This window comes from Corvus kubaryi, unplaced genomic scaffold (genome assembly GCF_017639235.1).
Source record: "Corvus kubaryi isolate FWS band 111438036 unplaced genomic scaffold, C.kubaryi_AGA036_p1.0 37384, whole genome shotgun sequence".
Lineage (NCBI taxonomy): Eukaryota > Metazoa > Chordata > Aves > Passeriformes > Corvidae > Corvus > Corvus kubaryi.
Genome location: NW_024581126.1, coordinates 1029651 through 1050092, shown reverse-complemented (window position 1 = coordinate 1050092; position 20442 = coordinate 1029651). Strand labels below are relative to the sequence as shown.

Genomic DNA, 20442 nt, shown 5'->3' with positions numbered 1-20442 from the left:
ACAAAATCCAGAAGTAACAAAACCCCTCACTCTTTCACTATAACCCCCAAATCTCTCTTAACCCAGCTATCTGCACGCAGATCATGAATTCACAGCACAGTCATACTTCCTTTTTGGAGCAATTACTGACTGTCTTAAAGGTCTGTCTCCCTTCTAAGTTTCACCTCCCTGATTATGGCTGAACATTACAATACTTAAGCAACCAAACTGCTTCTTTTGTGCTCGAACTATGCACATATTTCATTATTTTACTCAACTAGACATTACACAAATCAATAATATCTCATACTCAGTCTGCACAAACTTGAAGAACAGTCAATGCTTGGAAATTTTTATCACTTCTTATAACATTCAGTCGTGAAGATTTCATACAGTGATAATTTATGAACAACAAACTACATTCCAATTATTTGCATTTGCCCATGCTGTAACTCAGTGCCTGCTCAGTCAACTTAAAAAAACCCAAAAAGGAATACAGAGAGAAAGATCAAAGAATGCAGGCTTTCTTTTTACATATAGACTGTTTGCAATAAATCATTATGCAGTGAGTACGAGTAACCCCAAACAACTTCTGGGCAAACACCAAAAGAATCAGATGACAATATTTTGATTACTTTGTCTGCTTTGCTACACTGTCTTTCAAGCAGCAGCTCAGTATAACCCAGCTCTGCACCACCTATAGTCTTCAGTCTACCCAGAAAGGGTGAACACAGAGCAGCACAATGTATTCTGCATAATAGCCTGTGCCACATAAAAGCAGAATTTGCCTGAGTGAATGCAGCAAGCAAGATGCTGCCTTTCAGAAACCTGCCATAAAGGACTCTCAGTAACATGCTGACAAAGAAGTGAAAGACAAAGCAATTTAATTGCCGAGCAGGACTCCAAAAGGACTGCACCCCGTATTGTGTAAACACCTCCATTCATTTATTAGTCTGGAGCACAGGAAATCTCAGTTCCTCTCCAGCCGGGCTGACACTCAGAGGAGAATGGAAAACATGATCCAGCTCAGCACAGGCTGCCAGAACAGCTACAGCCAAACCAGCTCCAGGCCCTGCTTCCTGGTCTCTCACAGCCTGTGCCCAGATAAGGATCCCTCCTCCAGCCAAATCAAAGGACAAACTACAAGCCATGGAAAGTTCAGTTAGCAGCACTCTGTGCTTTCCTAAAGCCTGGAGAGAACATTTAATAGATATACACCTGGATAATGCTCAGCACCACTTTTTGCAGGGGAAAGAACCGTAAAACTGAAGCCACAGCCAAACTCTGAACTCAAGCAGGTGCTTTACAAGGAGCTTCATTTCCCAGCTAGATGGTTGTGGCACTCCCAAGGCTGTCCTAACCCAAGCACCCTAACCCATGTTGCTTGGTTTCACACCCTATCCATGACAGAGCTGCAAAACCTCACACAGAATGCCTTGTTTCCCAAGCTGATTGGGGAAATACCACTTCCACTTCTCATTTCCAACGAGCCCCTGTAGTGTGAAACCAGAGGGGCCCTTCAAGCAAATCACCTCGTGCTTTCATGTACTGCCAAGAACTACAGCTCCTGCTAGGACAGGAGGCTTATTTCATGACAGGAGGTTAATCAGAGGCTGTATGGCTTTGTAATGGAAAGCTCTCCCTACCGCTAAAAGTCTATTTACTTCTGCAAACAACTCATTGAAAAACAACACTGTGGTCATGATAAAGATTTTTTTTCTAAAGAAGTCACCCACAAGAAAAAGCAAAGTTTATTTTGCCTGTTTGGTTTCTCACTGCTTGACTATCTGGGAACCATGTCACTTGGTTTCGTGTATATGTGGGTGGCAGGGAAAAATAATTTCCTAACAAGGATATATGAAGTTACTGGACAATTGACTGTCCACAGGTTTTGAGAAAGTGTTTGTGGATGGAAAATATTCAAGACAAAAGTCAGCACAGGAAGTATCTGGAAATTCTGGAGTAATTCTTCAGGTGAAAAAAGAAATCACATTTTTACAAGACAAGAGAGCAACAAATTTAAAAAGCAGTATATTAAAATACTGAGAAATGCAGTAGATGTGTACATGTGTTAACTCAGGCCTCTGTAAAGGTTCAAGATTCTGAAGTCTTTAATCATAGCATGTATGGGCATAGATTTTTTTATAAGATAGGGACATAACGGGGCCTGTCAGTAAGTTTTCATTAATAAGTGACCAAGAGAGAAAAGTATACAGGCATGACTAAGAGATTGTTATCCCAGAGCTGCTGATCAATCTGCCCACTGTTTGTTACCATTACAGGACTCTTCTGTAAGAACTGGAAAGCTTTCCTTCAGAACCTTGACAGCATCCACAAACCATGCAAATCACTGCTTTTTTGAAAAAGCAGCACTACCTCCCAATCAATAAACAGTCTAGCCCAGGATGATTATTTGAACTGGTATATAATAGAATGGCTGTATATTTAACTCCAGGAATACAGAGCTACAGGAATCTTTTTCTTACAGGTAGAAATAGCCCAGAAAATTATAGCAGTGTATATATAAACCCCTTATTTCTGAGCCTGAAAGTTTATTTTCATCTTTCCAAAAAAAAAAAAAAAAATCAGAGGGCAAGTCTTCCTCACAACTTACCTTTGGTACTCGTTTTCTTGGTAGAGTTAAATTGATATAATTATTAAAGATGAAATTTGATGATTTTGCTGAACCAAGATCATTATTTTCTCCATTTTGCTTCTCAGCAGCATCTGTCCAAAAAACAACTGCTTAGGATATTTACTTAGATTTGGTTTTAAATTATTTTGACTAACCCAAAGCTTTCCAGTCGAGTGCTGGAAGCAATTATATATAAGAAACACAGGCAAATAAAAGTAAATACATAGAATGTAGGGTGACTTTTTTAAAAAAAGAAAGATTAAAACGCAAGCATGAATGTGCTGTGTGCAGTCATCCCTACCAAGAAATCACACCAACAACTTGATACACAACCTTCATGATGTCAAGCAGCAGTTTTCCAGCTGCTCCTGTTCCCTAAAACCACCAAGGACCCACAAAACCTTGGTCTTCAATCAAGTTTTTCCCCCTTTCCTTTGTTAAGCCCAAGGTAACTCTTGCAGACAGGCATGCCAGAAAGGCTCAGCTGGGAAAGGACTCTTGGCTCCGGAGCAGTGCTCGTCAGCAGCCTGGATGAAGTGCTTCCCAAACCTGCAGGGACTGGGTGTGCCTTACCCACTGCCTGCAGAGGGGTGCCCCGGAACAGCTCGTAGAACTTGGACAGGTACAGGACCATGCTGAGCTTGTCGGGCTCCCCGGCCGAGCCCAGCTCCTGGCCCGTGGTCACAGGGGGGATCCCGAACTCCTGCTCGGCCACGTCGAACGCCAGCTGGTTGTTCTTGACCACGTCCTCTTCGTTCAGCGCGTCGAAGTCGCTGCGGGCACAACACGGGGGCATCGTTTGTTCTCTGTCCCTTTGGGAACACACAGTGCTCGCCTGCCCGTGGCAGAGGGGCAGGGCAGCACCAGGAATGAGGGCACAGGCACCTCCCCAGGTCAAAGCTATAGAGTCCACACAATGCCAAAGGTACGAGCTCACACAAATCCCATTATGAGAAATACTGGCTTTGCCAGAAATGTAATTTAAAAGCTTTTTCACTGAACTGGATCTTGACACAGTCCCACAAAAAAAGATCCTCTTATTTATGGAGAAATGCAATTCTTCCTCAGAAGTGCTAAGAAACCTTTTCCTTCTCCAAATACAGCTGAACTACTACAGACTTCATCCATTAGGAACGGATTACTTAGGTTCAATTAGTTCTATAAATCATCAAGGCCAGGAGGACTAAATTTAGGATAGCACTCTATGGAAGCAGCATGTTATATGTGCGTGTGCACACACATGCACAGGGCACCACCTTTCCTTTTTTAAGGTGCTTACACACACAGTTTGAGCAGGGACCTCCTGTCCAGGTCATAACCGAATTTAGCAGTGCACTAAATAAGTACATCACACATCTGGAACTCTGTTATCCACTCTCTAATCCCTTTTTCTATGGGACCTATTCTAAGACTCTGATCTTTTGAACAGCTTCCAAAATTCATGATTAAAATAAACATGTGAATAAATTACAAAGCTCCAGGCAGGGTAGTTTCTTTCTCCTCACAACGGAATGTGAGTTTTTGATTCTCCAAAGAATTTCTTCTCTCACCCACCCACTGCCCATTTCTGGAGCTGGGGGCTGGCCCTGGCAGCCACCTCTCTTGCCTGCCTGGCTTTTATCTGGCCAAGTCCTACAGCAGGCTCACTGGATACAAAAAGCCAACAAAACCCAAACACAATGTTAATTAAACAGCAGGAGGTCTGTTAGCTCAGGAAGATAAATTTATCAACTTTGTAGAGAGCAGTGTAGAGAACACGTTTTCCACAGGCAGCAAAGATTACTCTGCTTTCTACACCCTTTCCCCCAAAAACATCCATAATTCTAATTGTTTTAAACTAACCCAAGGCAAAAAAAAATATCCTACTCTTAAAATCTCAGTTCCTCCTCTGGCAAAACTGTACAAACAAGCACCCTAGGTACTGCTCCTATTTTTTCCAATTTATCACACCTCATAAAAGAGCTCAGTCATTCCTTTCGTTTATCCACAATAAAGGGAGGTTGACAGTAATCCATGTGTGACTCCTAAAGCTCTGTAGGAAGACAAGAGAATGCACCCACTGCATTTTGGAGACAGGTGAGGAGAGAGAGTCACCCCACTGACTGCACCCAGCAGTGCTGGCAATTGCCATTTCCTGACACTGTTACACACTGACCCCCTTGTATCTAAGGGACATTACAAAATATTCAGATGCATGAAGTTTGGTCATGCAGCACTAGGGCCCCAGAAGCACTGCTAAAAGGGGAATGCTGGCTTACACTCAGTCCCTAGGGCAGTTAATTTTCAAGGGCCAGCCCTTGTTGTGCCCACGTGAAAGGGCTCTGCGCTCTCCTGGACAGAGAGCTGTGCAAAACCTCCACCTCCATGGTCACACAGAATCACAGATTCACAGAATGAACTAGGCTGGAAAAGACCTTTAAGATCATCTAGTCCAACCTCTGACCTAACACCTCCTCATCAACTAAACCACGGCACTGAGTGACACATCCAGTCTTTTTTTAAACACGTTCAGGCACGGTGACTCCACCACCTCCCTGGGCAGACGATTCCAGCACGCAATACTTTTTCAGTGAAGAATTTTTTTCTGACGTCTAACCTAAACTTCCCTTGGCACAGCTTAAGACTTTGTCCTCTCGTTCTGTCAGTTGTTGGCTGGGAGAAGAGACCAACCCCAACCTGGCCACAGCCACCTTCCGGGAAGTTGGGGAGAGGCAGTTGTCCAGCACTTCCCTACTTGAATGTCACAGCAACCAGTTCAACACATGGAGGATGGCTCACTCCAGGTTCACCCAGTATTTCTGTAACACATGACTGGGCCTTATGGCTGTGGTTTCAAAAGGACACTGAAAACCTGTCTCCAGGGATCCAGGAACACAGCTCTACACATTCCCCCGGCACTGCAAATTTCATTTGAAATAGACACATGACTCCCACAAACATGATCAGTCATAGGGTTCAAAGCCTTCCTAGCTCCTTGAAAGCATTTATATTTCATTTTAAATGGTATGCAAGGACATAAAGAAGAAACAAAGCAAAACCAACCCCACCCTCTCCACCCCTCAAACCCAGCCGTGGTGTGCACCTCCTTGCAGAAAGCAGCCATAGAAGGGGACTGTGGAGTGTCAGGGTTGTTCTGGCTGGTCTTACACTACACTTTGGTAAATGCCTCACCCAACAAGCTCCACAGATGTCACTTACATGAGGTCAGGCCTGAAGCGATGGATGATTGCACACAGAGCGAGGCCACTTTTCCAGGAGGTGGTCAGGTCAGTGACATTAACATTTCGGTATCCCTCTGTCTGCTTCTGGCACCACGTCAAAAGCTTGTTAGGCCGAATATCTGACTCTGCAGAAACAGGAGAGCAAACATTTCAGTCAGTTTTTGCATGCCCAGAAGGCCACAAATGTCTCCACAGCAAACAGGAGATGCCACTTACCTTGTCTTGTGAGATTCACTGATCTTCTAATGGAGCTCACTCTTGCAAGAGGACACTGCTGTAGCTCATTGGTAACATATAATTGTCTCACCTACAAGGAAAAGCAATTACCAGCATAACGTCAGACAAAAAAACCAGTTCTGATTCCAGGTTAACTTTATCAGCAGCTGGTTCTAAATTAAGGAGTCTCCTGAAGATTTTGTTTACACACTCCTCACAGCTCTATTTATCCTAGACAAAAAAAGAACTGATTTCACAAGCAAGCCTTTTAAGTACTGACCTGGTGAGGTCGAACACAGCTCGAGTTCAAGTTCGGGTATCTTGTTCCCGGGTCAATGGTGTACTGGTCAAAGTTCTTATTAATATTTTCAGGGGTTGTCTGAGGCAAGAGTCGATAAATGCTCTCTCTTACAGAGGAAAAAGATGCAAGAATTATGTATTAAAATAAATATTTATTATATAAAGAGGTTTGGGGCTTTTTGCAGCTGCCTGAACCTCATTTTGGTTTTGCCAGGACAAGTGTTACAGACTAAATGCATAATGCATCCATCCCATTTTTTATCCCCACTCAACAGAAGGATGCCAGACAGAAAAAGGACAGCAAACAGACACTTAGAGCTTATGGCCGTATTTTCCTGAGGCAGGAAGTGAGCAAGAAAAAGAAGGAAGAAAAAAAAAAGGAGGTTACATCATCCAGTCATCTGGTTTTGCTTTAACATCCACTCAAGGAGTAACTTCTTTACCACATAACAGCACTAAATCCTGTCATCCTGCAATTCCTATAACCACCACAGCTTTTTTTACTATGCTGTTCAATTTTCCATTTGGGACTAGGCCGTGTTTGAGTCATCCCACAGGCTTCTATCTTAAAACTTCTCAAAGTGCTGCAGTTAGTAAAGCTCCTGCTTGCATTACCACAACCATTACTATTCCTATTACATATCTGCCCCAGAACAGCCTGGGCAGCTGTAGCAGAGCAGGGTGGCTGCCAGCAGGACCAGAGTCAGCAACTTCAACCATCAGACCATGGTGACACCAGGACTGCTGCTGTACTTAACAACAGATTTTTTGCTCCAGTCAAAAAAAGCTTCTGGTGCAGCATTATAACAATTCTCCTTTGCCACATTTTATCAGCCTAAAGAGAGCACCACTAAGCCAAACTGCAGAGTTAAAATCACAGAGACCAACTTTGAAAGCTGTTAGTGTTGAAGAATTTATTTAGAGTCCTTTCAGGATTTTTTTTTATTTTTATGATAAAAAACCAGGTGTTGAGATGGTTGGAGGTTTGTTTTTTTGATACAAGGTCTCTTTGGTTTATTTCCTTAAGGATCACATTTAATTAAGTGATACAAATCAGTGATTTAAACCCTAGTAATATTTCTCCTGATAGCATTCTGAAATCCACTGCCTTCCACCACTGCTGTGGCTCTCTGAAACACTGGAAATGCTGGAGACCAAAGCAGCACTCACCGTTCGGCCAGGATCTCTAACGGGGGCTTCCCCTGAGCCCAGCTCCGCACCATCCACGCAGTATCAAAGGCAGCCAAGAAGCCTCTTGCACAGCCAGTACCCATTGGCCAGAAGGGCTGTAAGAAGCATTTACACTTTAACTCCTTGTATTTCTTAACTTCTTATTACAAAGGTAATTTTCAATGCGAATTTGGAGTCTAGGATTTCATACTGTCTTGGAAAAATAGCCCAGAAAGAGTCAAAATGCAACACAGGCAACACTTGCAGGTTTGAAATGTGTCTCTCCTCTAAGTCTTAGGTAAGGAAAAAAGATTACTTCTTTCAGTTTTTCCTTTTTTTTAACTTCTATATTTAAAAACAAATTTCTTAGCCTCAAAAGGTAAAGGCCGAGAAAAAAAAAAAAGCCTCAAGATTTATTCAAGGAAAAAAAGGGAAAAAAAAAAGGTGCCCTTCTCATCTAAATTTGCTTTGGAGTGTTTTTTTTCAAATGCCTCAAGCTGCCAGCACGAGATGAAAAAAAAAAAAAAAAGTTGCAGAATACAGTTTTCACTCCAGGAAGAAAAGAAGGGAACATACTAGGGCAAAGAGACTGCAATAATAATTTGGATCAAGTTTTTGTCTATGATGGAATTCAGGAAAATTATGCCATGCACCCAAGCTGAGGACACAGAGCTCACGGTTTTCAGACAGAAACACAACTTGCATAAAGCAAAATGGGATCTCAGCCAGAGGCTGCCAGCCAAGCATTAGCTATGACAAACTATGGCATAAAAAAAAGAGAAAGGAATAAAAGAAAAAAAAAGTCTATTCCAAAGAAGGTACCACTGTTTCAGGAGATATAGAAGAGGACATTTTATATTGGAGGGTAGACTGAATGGTTGGATAAAGGAAATAAAATTAAAAAATTAAAAATACTACTTGGAAGGCATTCCAAAATATACCTCAAGCAAACTATCTCCAACGAGAGCCACCAGGAGCTGATGTCTGTGCCTCTCTCTCACCAGCGCAGCGTTTTCAGATGCATACATGGAAGTAAAATCAAACATTGCTACATCTGGTTGGCCATAGTGATTAATTGCAAAATCCAAGGAAGGCAGCTGGTAGTTGGTTGCAAAGTCAGCAGCTTCTCTGGCGTAGGACAGCAAATTGCTCTGGTTCACGTTTTCCCCACAGAGCAGCAGCTCAGTATCAATGGAGTCCTGCAAGGAGAAAAGGATGTGGGATGAGACACTCCACTATCCTCTCTGAATTGGAACACTGAGTCTCACAGCACGACTGGGAGCCATACAGCAACAAGAAACAAGCAAGACTTGTCATCTCCTCCAAAAAGCCAATGCACAAACACAGGTACCACCCCAAGCAGGAACTGTCCTTGCCGACACTGAACAAGCAGCTTTCTTTGCAACAGAAGATTATAGCTTCTCCCAGTTCCTTCATTATGTGTTACTTTCAGGATATTACTTCCCTCACGTCAAAAAATGTTATCAACATCACTGCAACGCTTTTCTGCACACGTGCACCCCATGTCTGAAACGACAGACGTGGTTACTGATGCTGTAACATGTGGGGCTCAGCCTCAAGGCTTGACTCGACATCTCAGTAACACCACCACATACAAATTTGGATCACAGCAGCTTTTCTGTTGCTCCCTTTTGGGTTGGGGTTTTTTTTGGCCAGAGTGGTGAAGGACCCTGCCTTTACAGGTCATCCTACTTAAAGCCAGTGGTTATTAATAAGGCAGGTTCTATTTCCAGCCTAATCGTGGATGAGACCCCTAATCACAGATGATACCACAGAACCGCTATTAGCCCAGTTGTTCCAGACAGACTGGGGTGTTTTTTTTTTTCCACTCAGACCTGAGTAGGTCAGGAAAACAGCTCTGATGAGCCACAGCTGCTGTTCCTCTGCTCCAAACCCCACACAACCCCTAGGACTGCCCCCACCTACATACACCAGCCCCACAACCCCAGGGCCCACCACCCACTCCCCCCCAAGGGATTCCGCCCTTCCTCTCTTGCCCTGGCTGGTCATGGACAGCAGCTCTGCCCTGGGAGCCCCTGGCCTCCAAAAGGGCAGGGAATCACAGCACTGAGCTAAGTGGTCCCATCAGAAAGCCAAGAGGCCTTCTGAAAGTTCCCCACAAGTACTTCCTTCAGGAAATTACACTTGGCTGTTTTGGCACTGTCTTACTTTGCAAGAAAAATTGACCTCTCTAGGGTTTCCAGGAAGGGAAATTTAAGCGGTGCCATAACACTTTCTAGAAACAAAAGAAAAGAAACCCCTACATTTTACAGAAGAAGAAAAAAGAAAAAAAGAGAAAAATACCTCAAAATCCCAAGTACCCCTGAAAGTTCAGGCCATCAAGTTTATAGCCTTCTTCTATCATGTTTCACCCACTTTAGAGAATTTGCAATTTAGCCTAGGGTAGGTTTTTATGCATCCTTATTTTTTTCCTGATAAAACTGGACATAGCTGTGCTAAGTTCACCCTTAAATAATTGAGGTTTTTACTTACTGGTGTCATGATCCCACCACGTATTTCCAACGTGAGCCAAGATCCCACTTCAGCCAGTTTCAGAACTGATAAATTTAGGAAGTATTGTTTTCAGTTCTCTATAGAAACTTTGAGCTGACTGAAAGCAAATTCTAAAAATATCAAAGTAAGATCCAAGTGACCTGAGCTTGAATGAAGTGATTAAGTCTGTAGACACCCTCTTTACCATGCAACAACATTTATGCAGATGTTCACACTTATTCTGCACCAAGTAAATAAAATAGGGTTTAACCAGCATTTTTACATACGTTAATAATCACTCCTTTGTCCAGAAGACTCTGCTTTTTTGCTGTCATCACAAAATAATGAGTGCTGTCTTTATAGTAAACAATATTCTCCAGGTCAATCCCTGAAAAGAGATATACATTTGTTACCAAGTGCAGTGCCATGTCTGGGTCATTTACTAACAACATGTGATTGATCCTGACAGGTGCCTTTCCTTCTTGGGATGCACTCACTTTCCCAGCTGGGAGGAAGGATTAGTGGGCAAAATGCTATGGAACAAAACAAGAGAGGAGATTGGTCTCACCCAACAAGAGCTTTTCTCAGCACAGTTTAAAGTTATTCAGCATTCTTCCAGGGAGCCAGTTAACTCAGCATTAACAGTTTCTGAGGTAGAACTGGGTGCCAAGGCAACAAAGTGTTTTTCGGGTTGCTACGGCTCTGGCATTGGGTCTAACCAGGGGGTTTGGTTTCAATTGTAACAGTAATTTAAAAAGAATCAGCTGTAAATCAAGAATAGAATTGATTGTACTGACAGTGAACTCAACTGTTCTGAAACACCATTCCATTAAGATGTACTTCACAGTTTATGTTTTTAGTATTTGTGGCAGATTCTAGTACTTCTCAGTTTATCAGCTCCACACATCAAAAAGCAAGAATAAACTCCTCCCAGAAGGGCACAGACTTTTTCAAAGGGTTTAAGCTGTTCAGCATGTGAACAGATAGAAACAAAACAAATCACATCTTAAGGGAAAATCTCTGGGCCCTTAAAATGCTCTTCCAAATTTGTTCAACATAGCAGACATTTTTGCAGCTGAGAAAAATTTAAACATTAAAACAAGCCATGATGTGGCAACACCCAAGCTAAAAAAATATCCCACTGTACCATAAATGGATACCTCTATCTGCAAGCTTCTGACATCAACAGCATTTTATCACTTGGAAATTTTTTATACAGATTATTCAAAACTGATGTTACCAGCAACAAGCGGGTGGCCTGGCACATAAAGAGCTCCTCTCCTGCCTCTTGTATTTGGTAGTGGAAAAAATGAGGATGCACCCACCCGTTTCCTCTTTGAGGTCCTGGAAGAACTTCTGATTGAAGATGAAAGCAACCCCGCTAATTTCTTCTACCTTGGCTTCTGCAGTTGTATTTCTGTTTATAAAATTGGCAGTGATTGCTATAGCCAGCTTTCCACGAAATTCCTTCCTCCTGAAGCCTGGTGAGCAAAGAAAAGAATGAAAACCACTGGAAACTTCAGATTGGACTTCCAGGGAGGGTCAGCTCAAGGCAGCTCAGTATCTTCCCTACACTTCACCAAACAGCACATCATCAGTAGATTCTACCATTACTTCAAAATTCCCTTGAATGTAAAGAGTCTTTTCTGCCCATTTTCAGCTGCAAAACTGGAGCTGTGCTGCATTCAAGATAAAGTCTCATAAAAAAAAAAATGGTTGGGTGGGGAACTAAGGGAAGAAGTTAAGGAAAAATTATGACTAAAGAAAAACATGGAAATTTTTTGGGACATGTCTGGGAATAGAACAGATCAAATTCAGTGGAGGGAGACATTTTTAACATGCTAAATGGCAAATTAGATATTTGTTATATAGGCAGTAAACAGCTCATGAAAAAAGACACAAGAGATCAGCAGTCAAAAGCAGCAGAGAATGATGTGAAAAATAGAAACCTCTACAGGAGTGCTTAGGTGCACACACTACCAGCTAATCAGATTTTTCAAAGATATTCGGGGTTGAAAAATATTCAGTGGCTTAACTGTTTTATTCCCAAGGTGAGACTGACTGAGAAGCTCTTTGCTCTATCCTTGCTTCCACTTTTCACAGAAAAAAGCCCACTAAGCCACAATCTTGCAATCACACATTGAAGTTTTTCCATCTGTATGTTCCCCTCATCCGTAATTAAATTATGAAGTAGGACAGAGGATCCTTAGGGTATTTTTAGCCCATTGCAGATGACTTCAGAGAATATGTGTATTTTATAACAAGAAATAAATTGGTTATGAATTTTTGTCTCTGTGCTTCTTGATATGCTCTCCTTATTTCACTGGCAAAGATTTGATATGACAACACCAGCTTCTGTACATATCTTCAGTGCACCAAATACTCCCCTAGAACCTGGTATGATGGTAAACATTAACCTCTCGATGGAGTCTGCAGGTGAAGTAAGAATAATTAGGTTTTGCTGGTACCTGACTATTTAAACAGTCTTTTATGGGGGACAGCTCAACAACAATGTAGGGAAATTTCCAGTACAGCATTGTAAGGTATTAACTGTAAGTGCATTGTGGTTGGCAGATAAAAAAATCAGCAGACAAACTACGAAGCTAATAAAAAAAAGGACGAAGTGTACCTAGTGAACGGAAACTAACATGGATATAATTAGAGTTAAAAGGGAAATACCTCATTAAGTAACAGGTTTGTTGGTGTGATGCAGGAGCAGCTTAGCCAGGGTCTCTCTAAGAACCACAGCTCAGATGGTCTGAATTCTCAGCAGTGACTCAAGCTCAGGAAACATTTACCCCCTTCTCCTCCCACACACCTTAGAGCTATTTATTATCTTCTGCTATTGTTTTTAAAGGAATTACTTCTGAAGCTCATTCTCATTTACAAAGAAGCAATGCCTATGTTGCCTTCATTAAATACCTGGCAGCCACCTTTTGGTCATTAGTTCAAGCACACAGGGCAAATTCACAGCACAGCAGCAAAGGCCATGCAATTCCTGACACGTATCTTGTCAGCCTCCTTCAAGTTAAATCATCATGTAATTCCTTAAACCTGAAGCAAGCTCAATGGCACCATGATGCACTCTGTAGGCAGTGCAGATACACAGAGCTCAGAAGTAGTAATGACATTAAATGTCTTTTATTTTGAGCTACAACTTAACAACAAAACCAAAAGGTACCACAAAAAATAATAGCTTCCACACAGACTTCAGTGGATTGAAAACTGACCTGCTGCTTTGTGTTCTCCTCTGACTTTCAGGTCTTTCAAGACACTGTAAAGACCACTCATAAGTCTAAAAACACACATTCACCCACCTTCTAACGTGTTCCTGCGGCCATCCGCACCAATGATAACATCAAATTCATACTCTGACAAAGGGTGATCCATGGGGAGAAATTCAGCCCTCCAACCTGTCTCTGAAAACACAAGTAATATTTATTCATTCTTCAGTACTACAATGCAGAAGTGATTTCAGAGTCTGAGGAAAGGGCACTAAGATAAAGGGTACATTTCTCATCCTCTGGATCACCTCACGCAGTAACTCCCTCTCAGACCCACACCACAAGAAGATGCTCAAGCACTTCATTCTCACAGAAATAACCCCACAGCCACCTTACCAGGACAGTACATACATGTGGTTACAGCAAGGAAGAGCTGGCTCTTAAAAGAAAAACAGCATTCCATCATCAATGCTTTTAATTGTCTTTTAAATAGAAATTCAATGGAAGCATAGTCACAAAGCTAAATTTGATCTTTTTACAAAGCTGATTATGTGAAAGTGTTTGTACTGTCCATATTTTAAAATTATATATGCTTCAACTACTTAAACCAATATACTTGTTCTACTGTCATTATATGACCCTTTGAAGAGATACCATAGTATTTTAATTAAAGTAAAACTTTAAAATATTTTAGTGATGCTACATCCTAAATACTAATATTAAAAATATATAGAAAACGAGAAATCTTCTTCTATTGTTTAAAAATCTTGCATAAGAATGCTGATAAGACTCTGTGTGCCAGTGGGAGTTATACCAAATGTGAAAGCAAAACAAGGCCCTGGGTGCTTAATCCATCCTCAATATTTATATTATCAATCAAAATCTGTTTTTGCAAGAAGATCCCAAGAAGCCACACCAGACTCCCTACAAAGCCTCAAACACATGCCAGAAGGCATAGTGCAAAACCTCAGCTTCTCAGCCTGGGTTGTATTTTAAGATTTATCAGTGCTCTGTCACACTGATACTTATCATGCCTGTAACTGCAGAGAGCAGGGCTGGCTGAGGAACAAGGGCAAAAAACTCTTACTCTTTTTAAACAGAGTTCAACTGCCTTGGATGACTTCACATAACACCTGACACAAAAAAAGAAGTTGCTGTGAACAGAACTATATTATGATAAACAATACTTTGGTTTTCTTGATCTTCAGGAGGCTCCAGGACTTTAACGAATTCCAGGTTCACGTGGATTTCGACTCCCAGGATAAGCGCAACTTTGAAGAGGATGAGCTGAAGCTGTCGAATACCTGTGGACAGCAAGTGACAATGATGTGTTTGATAAGTGAGCAATCACAGCTGCCACCAGCCTGCTGGAGAACTGAAATTCATTGTTAACACCAGCATGTAGCATTTCTATTTCCCATATTGTAATGAAAGCAAACTTTGCAACCACCACAGGATGTTGTTCTCTTCCGCCTCCTTTTCCTCTTGCAGCACAATCTTGTGGGCAAACTCATTTGAGTTTCTTAGAATACTTTTGTAGAGGTTAGCCTCTTAATGATATTTAAAGGATCTGCTAACCAGCATATTTTAGAATACAAAGTTTTACAGTACATTTCCTTGGAAAATAGCCGACTTTTGTGTATTTTCTCATTAGATCAGGGTTTTATCTACCTTCAGTGTACTGGAATGAGTATCAGTATTGTTCATACTTCATAATCAAAATTTACTGTTTAACAAGTCCAGCCAGACTAATAAAAAATCTGCTCCATAAGACTTGTTCTATTGTCACTTTGCTTAAATGAGGCCATTTTTTCCTCTCTGTTGCACACATGCACTTGCACATGTTTAAGGCAGATGAACTTTCTGCCAAACCAAGAAAGTCTCCATTAACGTTCTGATCCTGGTAACCTCTTCTCCAAACAGTGCCCATGCCCTCAGATACTTACTGATGTGATCAATAGATCCTGCACAGAATTTTCCATAGAATTTCTTTGCTCCCAGTCCCCGGAGGTCGTGGATGGTAAACGGCCAGAGGTGCAGCACATTGTTCCTTGAGAAAGTGTCCCGCTTCTCCACAACAACAACTTTGGCTCCCAGGAAGGCAAGTTCTATGGCAGTCCGCAAGCCACATGGGCCACCTCCAATAATTAAACACTGGCAGAGAAAAGGAGGAGTGTGACACAGGGTTTTGTATTCCACAGAGTTTCCAACTTACTCTATTGGTATGACTTGAAATTCAACTGGACTTGCACTACTGAGAGCGCATACAAGTCATTTATTTAAATCAATGAAAATGAAAATTTTTTTTGCATGTGGTGTTCAGCCTATTTAAAAAAGGGGATAAACTGTGCTTAATGCAGACACAAAAGACTCTGGGGAAGAGAAGTAACAGAAGAAACAGCAAAAAGCCAAACACTTCTGAGCATCTGCTCGCGCATCTAACCCCGTTTAGCGTTTCTCAAGTGCTTGCAGTAAACAGCACTACAGCTGTGTAAAAGGGAGGGGAAAGGAAGTAAGCAGTCTCAGTGTAGGCTTTTTTTATTTTAAAGAGGACATGGGTGTACATTTTCTAGATTTGTTAGACAAACCTACAATAAGCCAGTAGCCTTACGGGATTAGTTACTCTCTTTCAAGCAAGGGTGGATGTAACAGCCTGGTTCACTTACTGATGTAAAGCAGGACATGCCAAGGGAACTCAGCAGACTTGTCCTGGCTTCGGCAGGGCACTCATCCTGCCCTATTCCATTTCACCCAGTGATAAACATCCTCACTCTTAGGACAGTCACATTTTAGGAGCTTATGCTTCTGAGCATCCTCGGAAAAACCACTTCCAAAATGATTACAGAGGATTCCTGCCCAAATTTTAGTTGACAGCTGTAATTTTTCACGGACTAACAGACAAAGGATTTCCAGAATGCAAACTAATTAAACCCCAAGCATATCTCATGCTTACATTTCCTTGACTGATTACTAAAAACTGATTAGAAACAGTCTTATAGCTGGACAATGCTGTTGCTCCCTACCTCCTACAAACTCCCTCCACTCCTCCAAACCCCCACAGGCTTCACAAAATCCATGCCGTGAGTTCCAGCTCTGCAGTGGCTGGAGCAGGGAGATCTGAGGTGGGTCTGGGAGGATGGGAGAGCTCCAGCACAGCCATGCTGCAAATCCAAGCCCATGATGTCAGAGGCCAGACACGCTCCTGTGCATCCCGCACACAGAGCCAGGCAGTGACTGCAGCTTCAAAGCAAGCACAGCCTCTATCTGCAGCTCGCTGGATTCCAGCCTGGTTCCCATTACATTGCAATTTCAGAAAATAGAGTCATTATTTACTTTGGTTTGGCCATCATTTGTTTTCAGATTTAACAACTTAAGCAAAAAGTATCTGGTGCTGACTTTTGTCCAATCCAAATCATAAAAGTGCAAAAATGTCTTTTTTAAATTTAATAAATAATTTGAATAAATTCCCACTGAAAGAAGAACTCCTGCGAGGTGCTTTGGCTTTGCTTTAGGCAAGTGTTTTGTTAACCAGAGATATTAAAGTTAGGTTGTTGCATTAGCCACTTGGCTTTGTTCTCTTAAAAGAACATATTTAATTCACAATTTCAGAAGAACACTCCTCACTGCATGATGAATATTAAAGAAAAAAACCAACAAAACAACAGATGTAACAATATAAAGGAAGACCACAGAGTGCAGTTGTAGCCCAGCTGAAAAGGATCACCGGTGGATCTGGGTCAGACTCTTTTGCTCATGCTCCTTGTGATTAACATGGGGACTCTGGGCTCTGATAAGTGAATGACTCCGTTGAGCCTTCACAGCTATGGGCTTTTCCAGGCATGTTGAGCAGGCAGTTGGAAACACATCACAAATAAAGCCCCTACATGGTCTGATAAGGCGAGGTTGGTTTTTTCACTTACAAACGGTATTATATATAAATAAATGCAACTTCAAAGAAAATTAAAAATAAAAAGAAACTGCAGTCTTCGGAGATTTAGTCATAGTGGATCCTGCCAAGTAACAAAACCCACACAGAAAACCCTTCCCTCCTCCTGGTGCTTTGCAACACAGTATGTTAGAATTTTAAGGAGGATTCTGCCCTCTCCCCTCCTCCTGTCACCACTGACAAAGTAACTTCATAATTGCCTGGAGACACCAGGAAAAATGGTTGTATGTTTGCCATCATCCATGGTTACCTCCAGAAACATATTTATCTACATCACAGAGCTATTTGTTCTTTGATTTATTGAGGACACTAACTGCTGGTGTAGGACTTACTCTTGGCACTTTTTCATCTAATTTTGAAACATCTGGGGTCAAAACCAGCACAAAACCCTTGCAAAAGTAATTCTTACTATATTTGTGTTCCTATCTTTACTAAGTAAGGGAAGGGCCCTTGCCGCTCCCCAGCAGTCTGCTTGCCAACAAAGTCCCGGAAGAAACCTTCCTGCAGCCGGTCTAGAACAAACTTTGAATGGCATCTTATTTTCCTCTCCTGTTATCCCAGTCTCCTGGCTCATCAGGGCCTGCTTTTGAAACTAATTTCTTGCAATTTAACACAGATCGTGACAGCTGGCATCACACAAGGGAATCTCAAAACAATCAGTCCTGAATGAACAAATGCCAACAGCTCCTTGACATCCACATCACCATTCACACATCAACTGCCTTTTAACAGTGCCAGATCATCCCCTACAAAGCTAAAGGGCAACTTGACTTTTCAAAGCATCTCCTACAAATTATTCCAAGTAACAGTTGCTGAACAGAACAGACAAAGAGCTTTTGCATATTTCTTGCTCAAGCTGGAAATGAAGAGTCTTGTATAGTTTTACAGGGCAGCTTATGAAAGAATAAGATCATGGCGAGACTTCTGCGACCTGCCTGAAAAATCAGTATCATGTTGGATGTTACATCTTGTTCTACTACTGCGAGTACACCGTGTTAGTGCAAGATAATAATATTGAGAGAAGACAATTTTCTTGGTGAAAACCTCTTAGTACAAATGGCTGATCTTCTGCCTGCAGATGTATGTGAATATTTTCTGTCAAATGAGACGCTTCATTGAATTTAACACATTCCTCAAGAATAGCACCTACGTTAAGGCAAAATTACAGAAAGAATGTGGGTTCAAAAATTCCCATTGAACGAGACTAATGCAAGTTTCCAGGCCAATAACAGTTGCCTAGTGACTAACTTATGACTATTTCAGCTTAAATTCATACTTAGTAAGTAAAGCATGGACATTGTTGCACTTCACAATAAAACACCAATAAATCCCTGCATATTTTATAAAAGTTGTTTACTCAAGTTGCTGAGTACATACTACGTTTCTATGATACTGTTAAAAAGTATTTTACTATGCCCTAAAAGATAATTGTTTCTGTATGAATCTTGTCCCACGCTATAACCAAGCACAGTACACAATGCATTATTTATCTTCAGACTGAAATAGAGCAGAACTTCATGGATTTCTTCCTGCTACAGTTAAAATGTATCAGAAATTTTCCCTTGTACTAACAAACACAGCATTTGGTAAGTCCCATAAGCTTGATTCCACTCAGGGGTTAGTCTGACTCTAAGAGATGCTACTTTCTCTCTATGAGTGTGTTTAGGAATGGCCGTGCCTTGAAAATCTCCAGGAAATATTCCTAGTGCTGAGCTAAATGGCAGCACAAGTTACCTCTCCAACAGCACAATGGCTTCTGCGCCAGGCACAGGATTTTGAGATGACCTCCTGTATATAATGTACAAATATATGACTCAAAATAGGAGGCGAGGGAAGGGAGAGGGATACAATGTAGAGGCCTCTTGCAATCCCTCATTTCCCCCACTATTAAACTGGCAGCCTGTGAATCCAGGCACCTGCATCCCATTCTGGAAAAACCATATGCAGTTTAACAGCTGAGAATTTGCAGAATGCCTCTGTTGGTTCTCACACAGTAAAGTAAGCTTGCAGAAACAAGGGAGGGCTTGGAAGAAAGGAGTGAAAGGGCAAAAATACCACCACTGTGTTTCACAAAAAAATCCCAACAAACCCCAAACCAACAAACCAAAAAAACCCCCCAAACAAACAAACAAATCCCCACAACAACAAACACAAAAAAAAAAAAAAAAAAAAACTCAAAATAACGCTCAACAACAACCTAGTCACAAAAATCTCATCCACTATAACTGCACAGCAGAATCTACTCATTGACCTTGAAAAAAGTAAAAAAAATTAGCTGTCGGCATTTACATGCTCAAGGAATCTACCAGTTGGTAGTAGCATGGGGCTGGGGGGATACAACAAACAGCATCTCTTTGCATAGTTAAGAACAGACAAATCCTGTTGTAGCCCAGGAGCATTGTAGCATTATCCCACTGTTGTCATCCCACTCTAAATCCCTCACTCCTCTCCTGCCCAAGGTACCCAAACATTACATTAATCCTGGAAAATAAGAGGGTGTTAAATAATGATCCACTCCCTGTATTTTCTTGGGATGAAGACAGAAGCTTCAATCACTCCAGGAATCCAAGACTTCCTCATTTCTGCCTTTCAGTTGTTTTGGAGGTGAAAAAGAGGATATTATTTTTAGCCTCGAGCTCAACAATAGCTGCATAGACACACACACCCCCTTTGTTGTCCTATGGCATGCCAGGTGAGAAGCACCACTGCTACTCTTCAGTGAAAATGCACACAGAGAGTGGTAAAAAAACCAGCAAAAACCATCCACCCAGGTTATTTAACTGCCTTTAGCTCATACGCAATTTTCAGCCAAACCACCAACTGGAAGCCAACCTACAGGCATGGATCACACTCCCAGAAAGGAGCACCAAGGGGTGGCTTTCCCCACATGCTTCCAAGCCCCCTGACCCTTGAGGCTGCACTGTCCTCGGCAGCTGTCGGCCCCCCCACCCAGTGACAGGAGGCTCTGCCTGTAGGATGCAGAGGGACAAGGCTTTGCTTTCCCATGGCAAACCCTCTTCCATCACTTGCTCTGCGCCTCAGGCACCTTCATTTCCACAGTTAGCAGATCTGGGACTACGAGAGAAGACAATTTTCACACCGGCCCTGGCCTTTGTGCAACACCCAAAGTGACAGGGGCGCACCAAGGACTAATTTGGCTGATTCCAGAGGGTCACATCCTACATGGATTTGGACAAGTGTTTATTAGTGATAGGGCTTAATGTGCTGCAACATGAG

General features: G+C 41.9%; 1 protein-coding gene across 8 annotated transcripts in view; it reads right to left on the bottom strand.

The window, feature by feature from the left end:
- Window positions 1-20442, bottom strand: part of MICAL2 (microtubule associated monooxygenase, calponin and LIM domain containing 2) — a 116701-nt gene that overhangs the window by 61194 nt on the left and 35065 nt on the right. For all 8 annotated transcript variants that reach the window (XR_006017251.1, XM_042035481.1, XM_042035483.1 and 5 more), the window contains exons 3-14: window positions 15206-15413; window positions 14447-14563; window positions 13353-13454; window positions 11361-11516; window positions 10323-10423; window positions 8463-8720; window positions 7522-7637; window positions 6332-6458; window positions 6052-6142; window positions 5813-5960; window positions 3188-3387; window positions 2594-2706 (exon numbers count right to left, since the gene is read on the bottom strand). Coding sequence is in view for 7 of the 8 variants with exons in the window: in XM_042035481.1 (XP_041891415.1) it covers window positions 2594-2706; window positions 3188-3387; window positions 5813-5960; window positions 6052-6142; window positions 6332-6458; window positions 7522-7637; window positions 8463-8720; window positions 10323-10423; window positions 11361-11516; window positions 13353-13454; window positions 14447-14563; window positions 15206-15413 (1737 nt within the window). In the remaining variant the exon portion in view is untranslated. The remainder of the gene's footprint in view (window positions 1-2593; window positions 2707-3187; window positions 3388-5812; window positions 5961-6051; window positions 6143-6331; window positions 6459-7521; window positions 7638-8462; window positions 8721-10322; window positions 10424-11360; window positions 11517-13352; window positions 13455-14446; window positions 14564-15205; window positions 15414-20442) is intronic.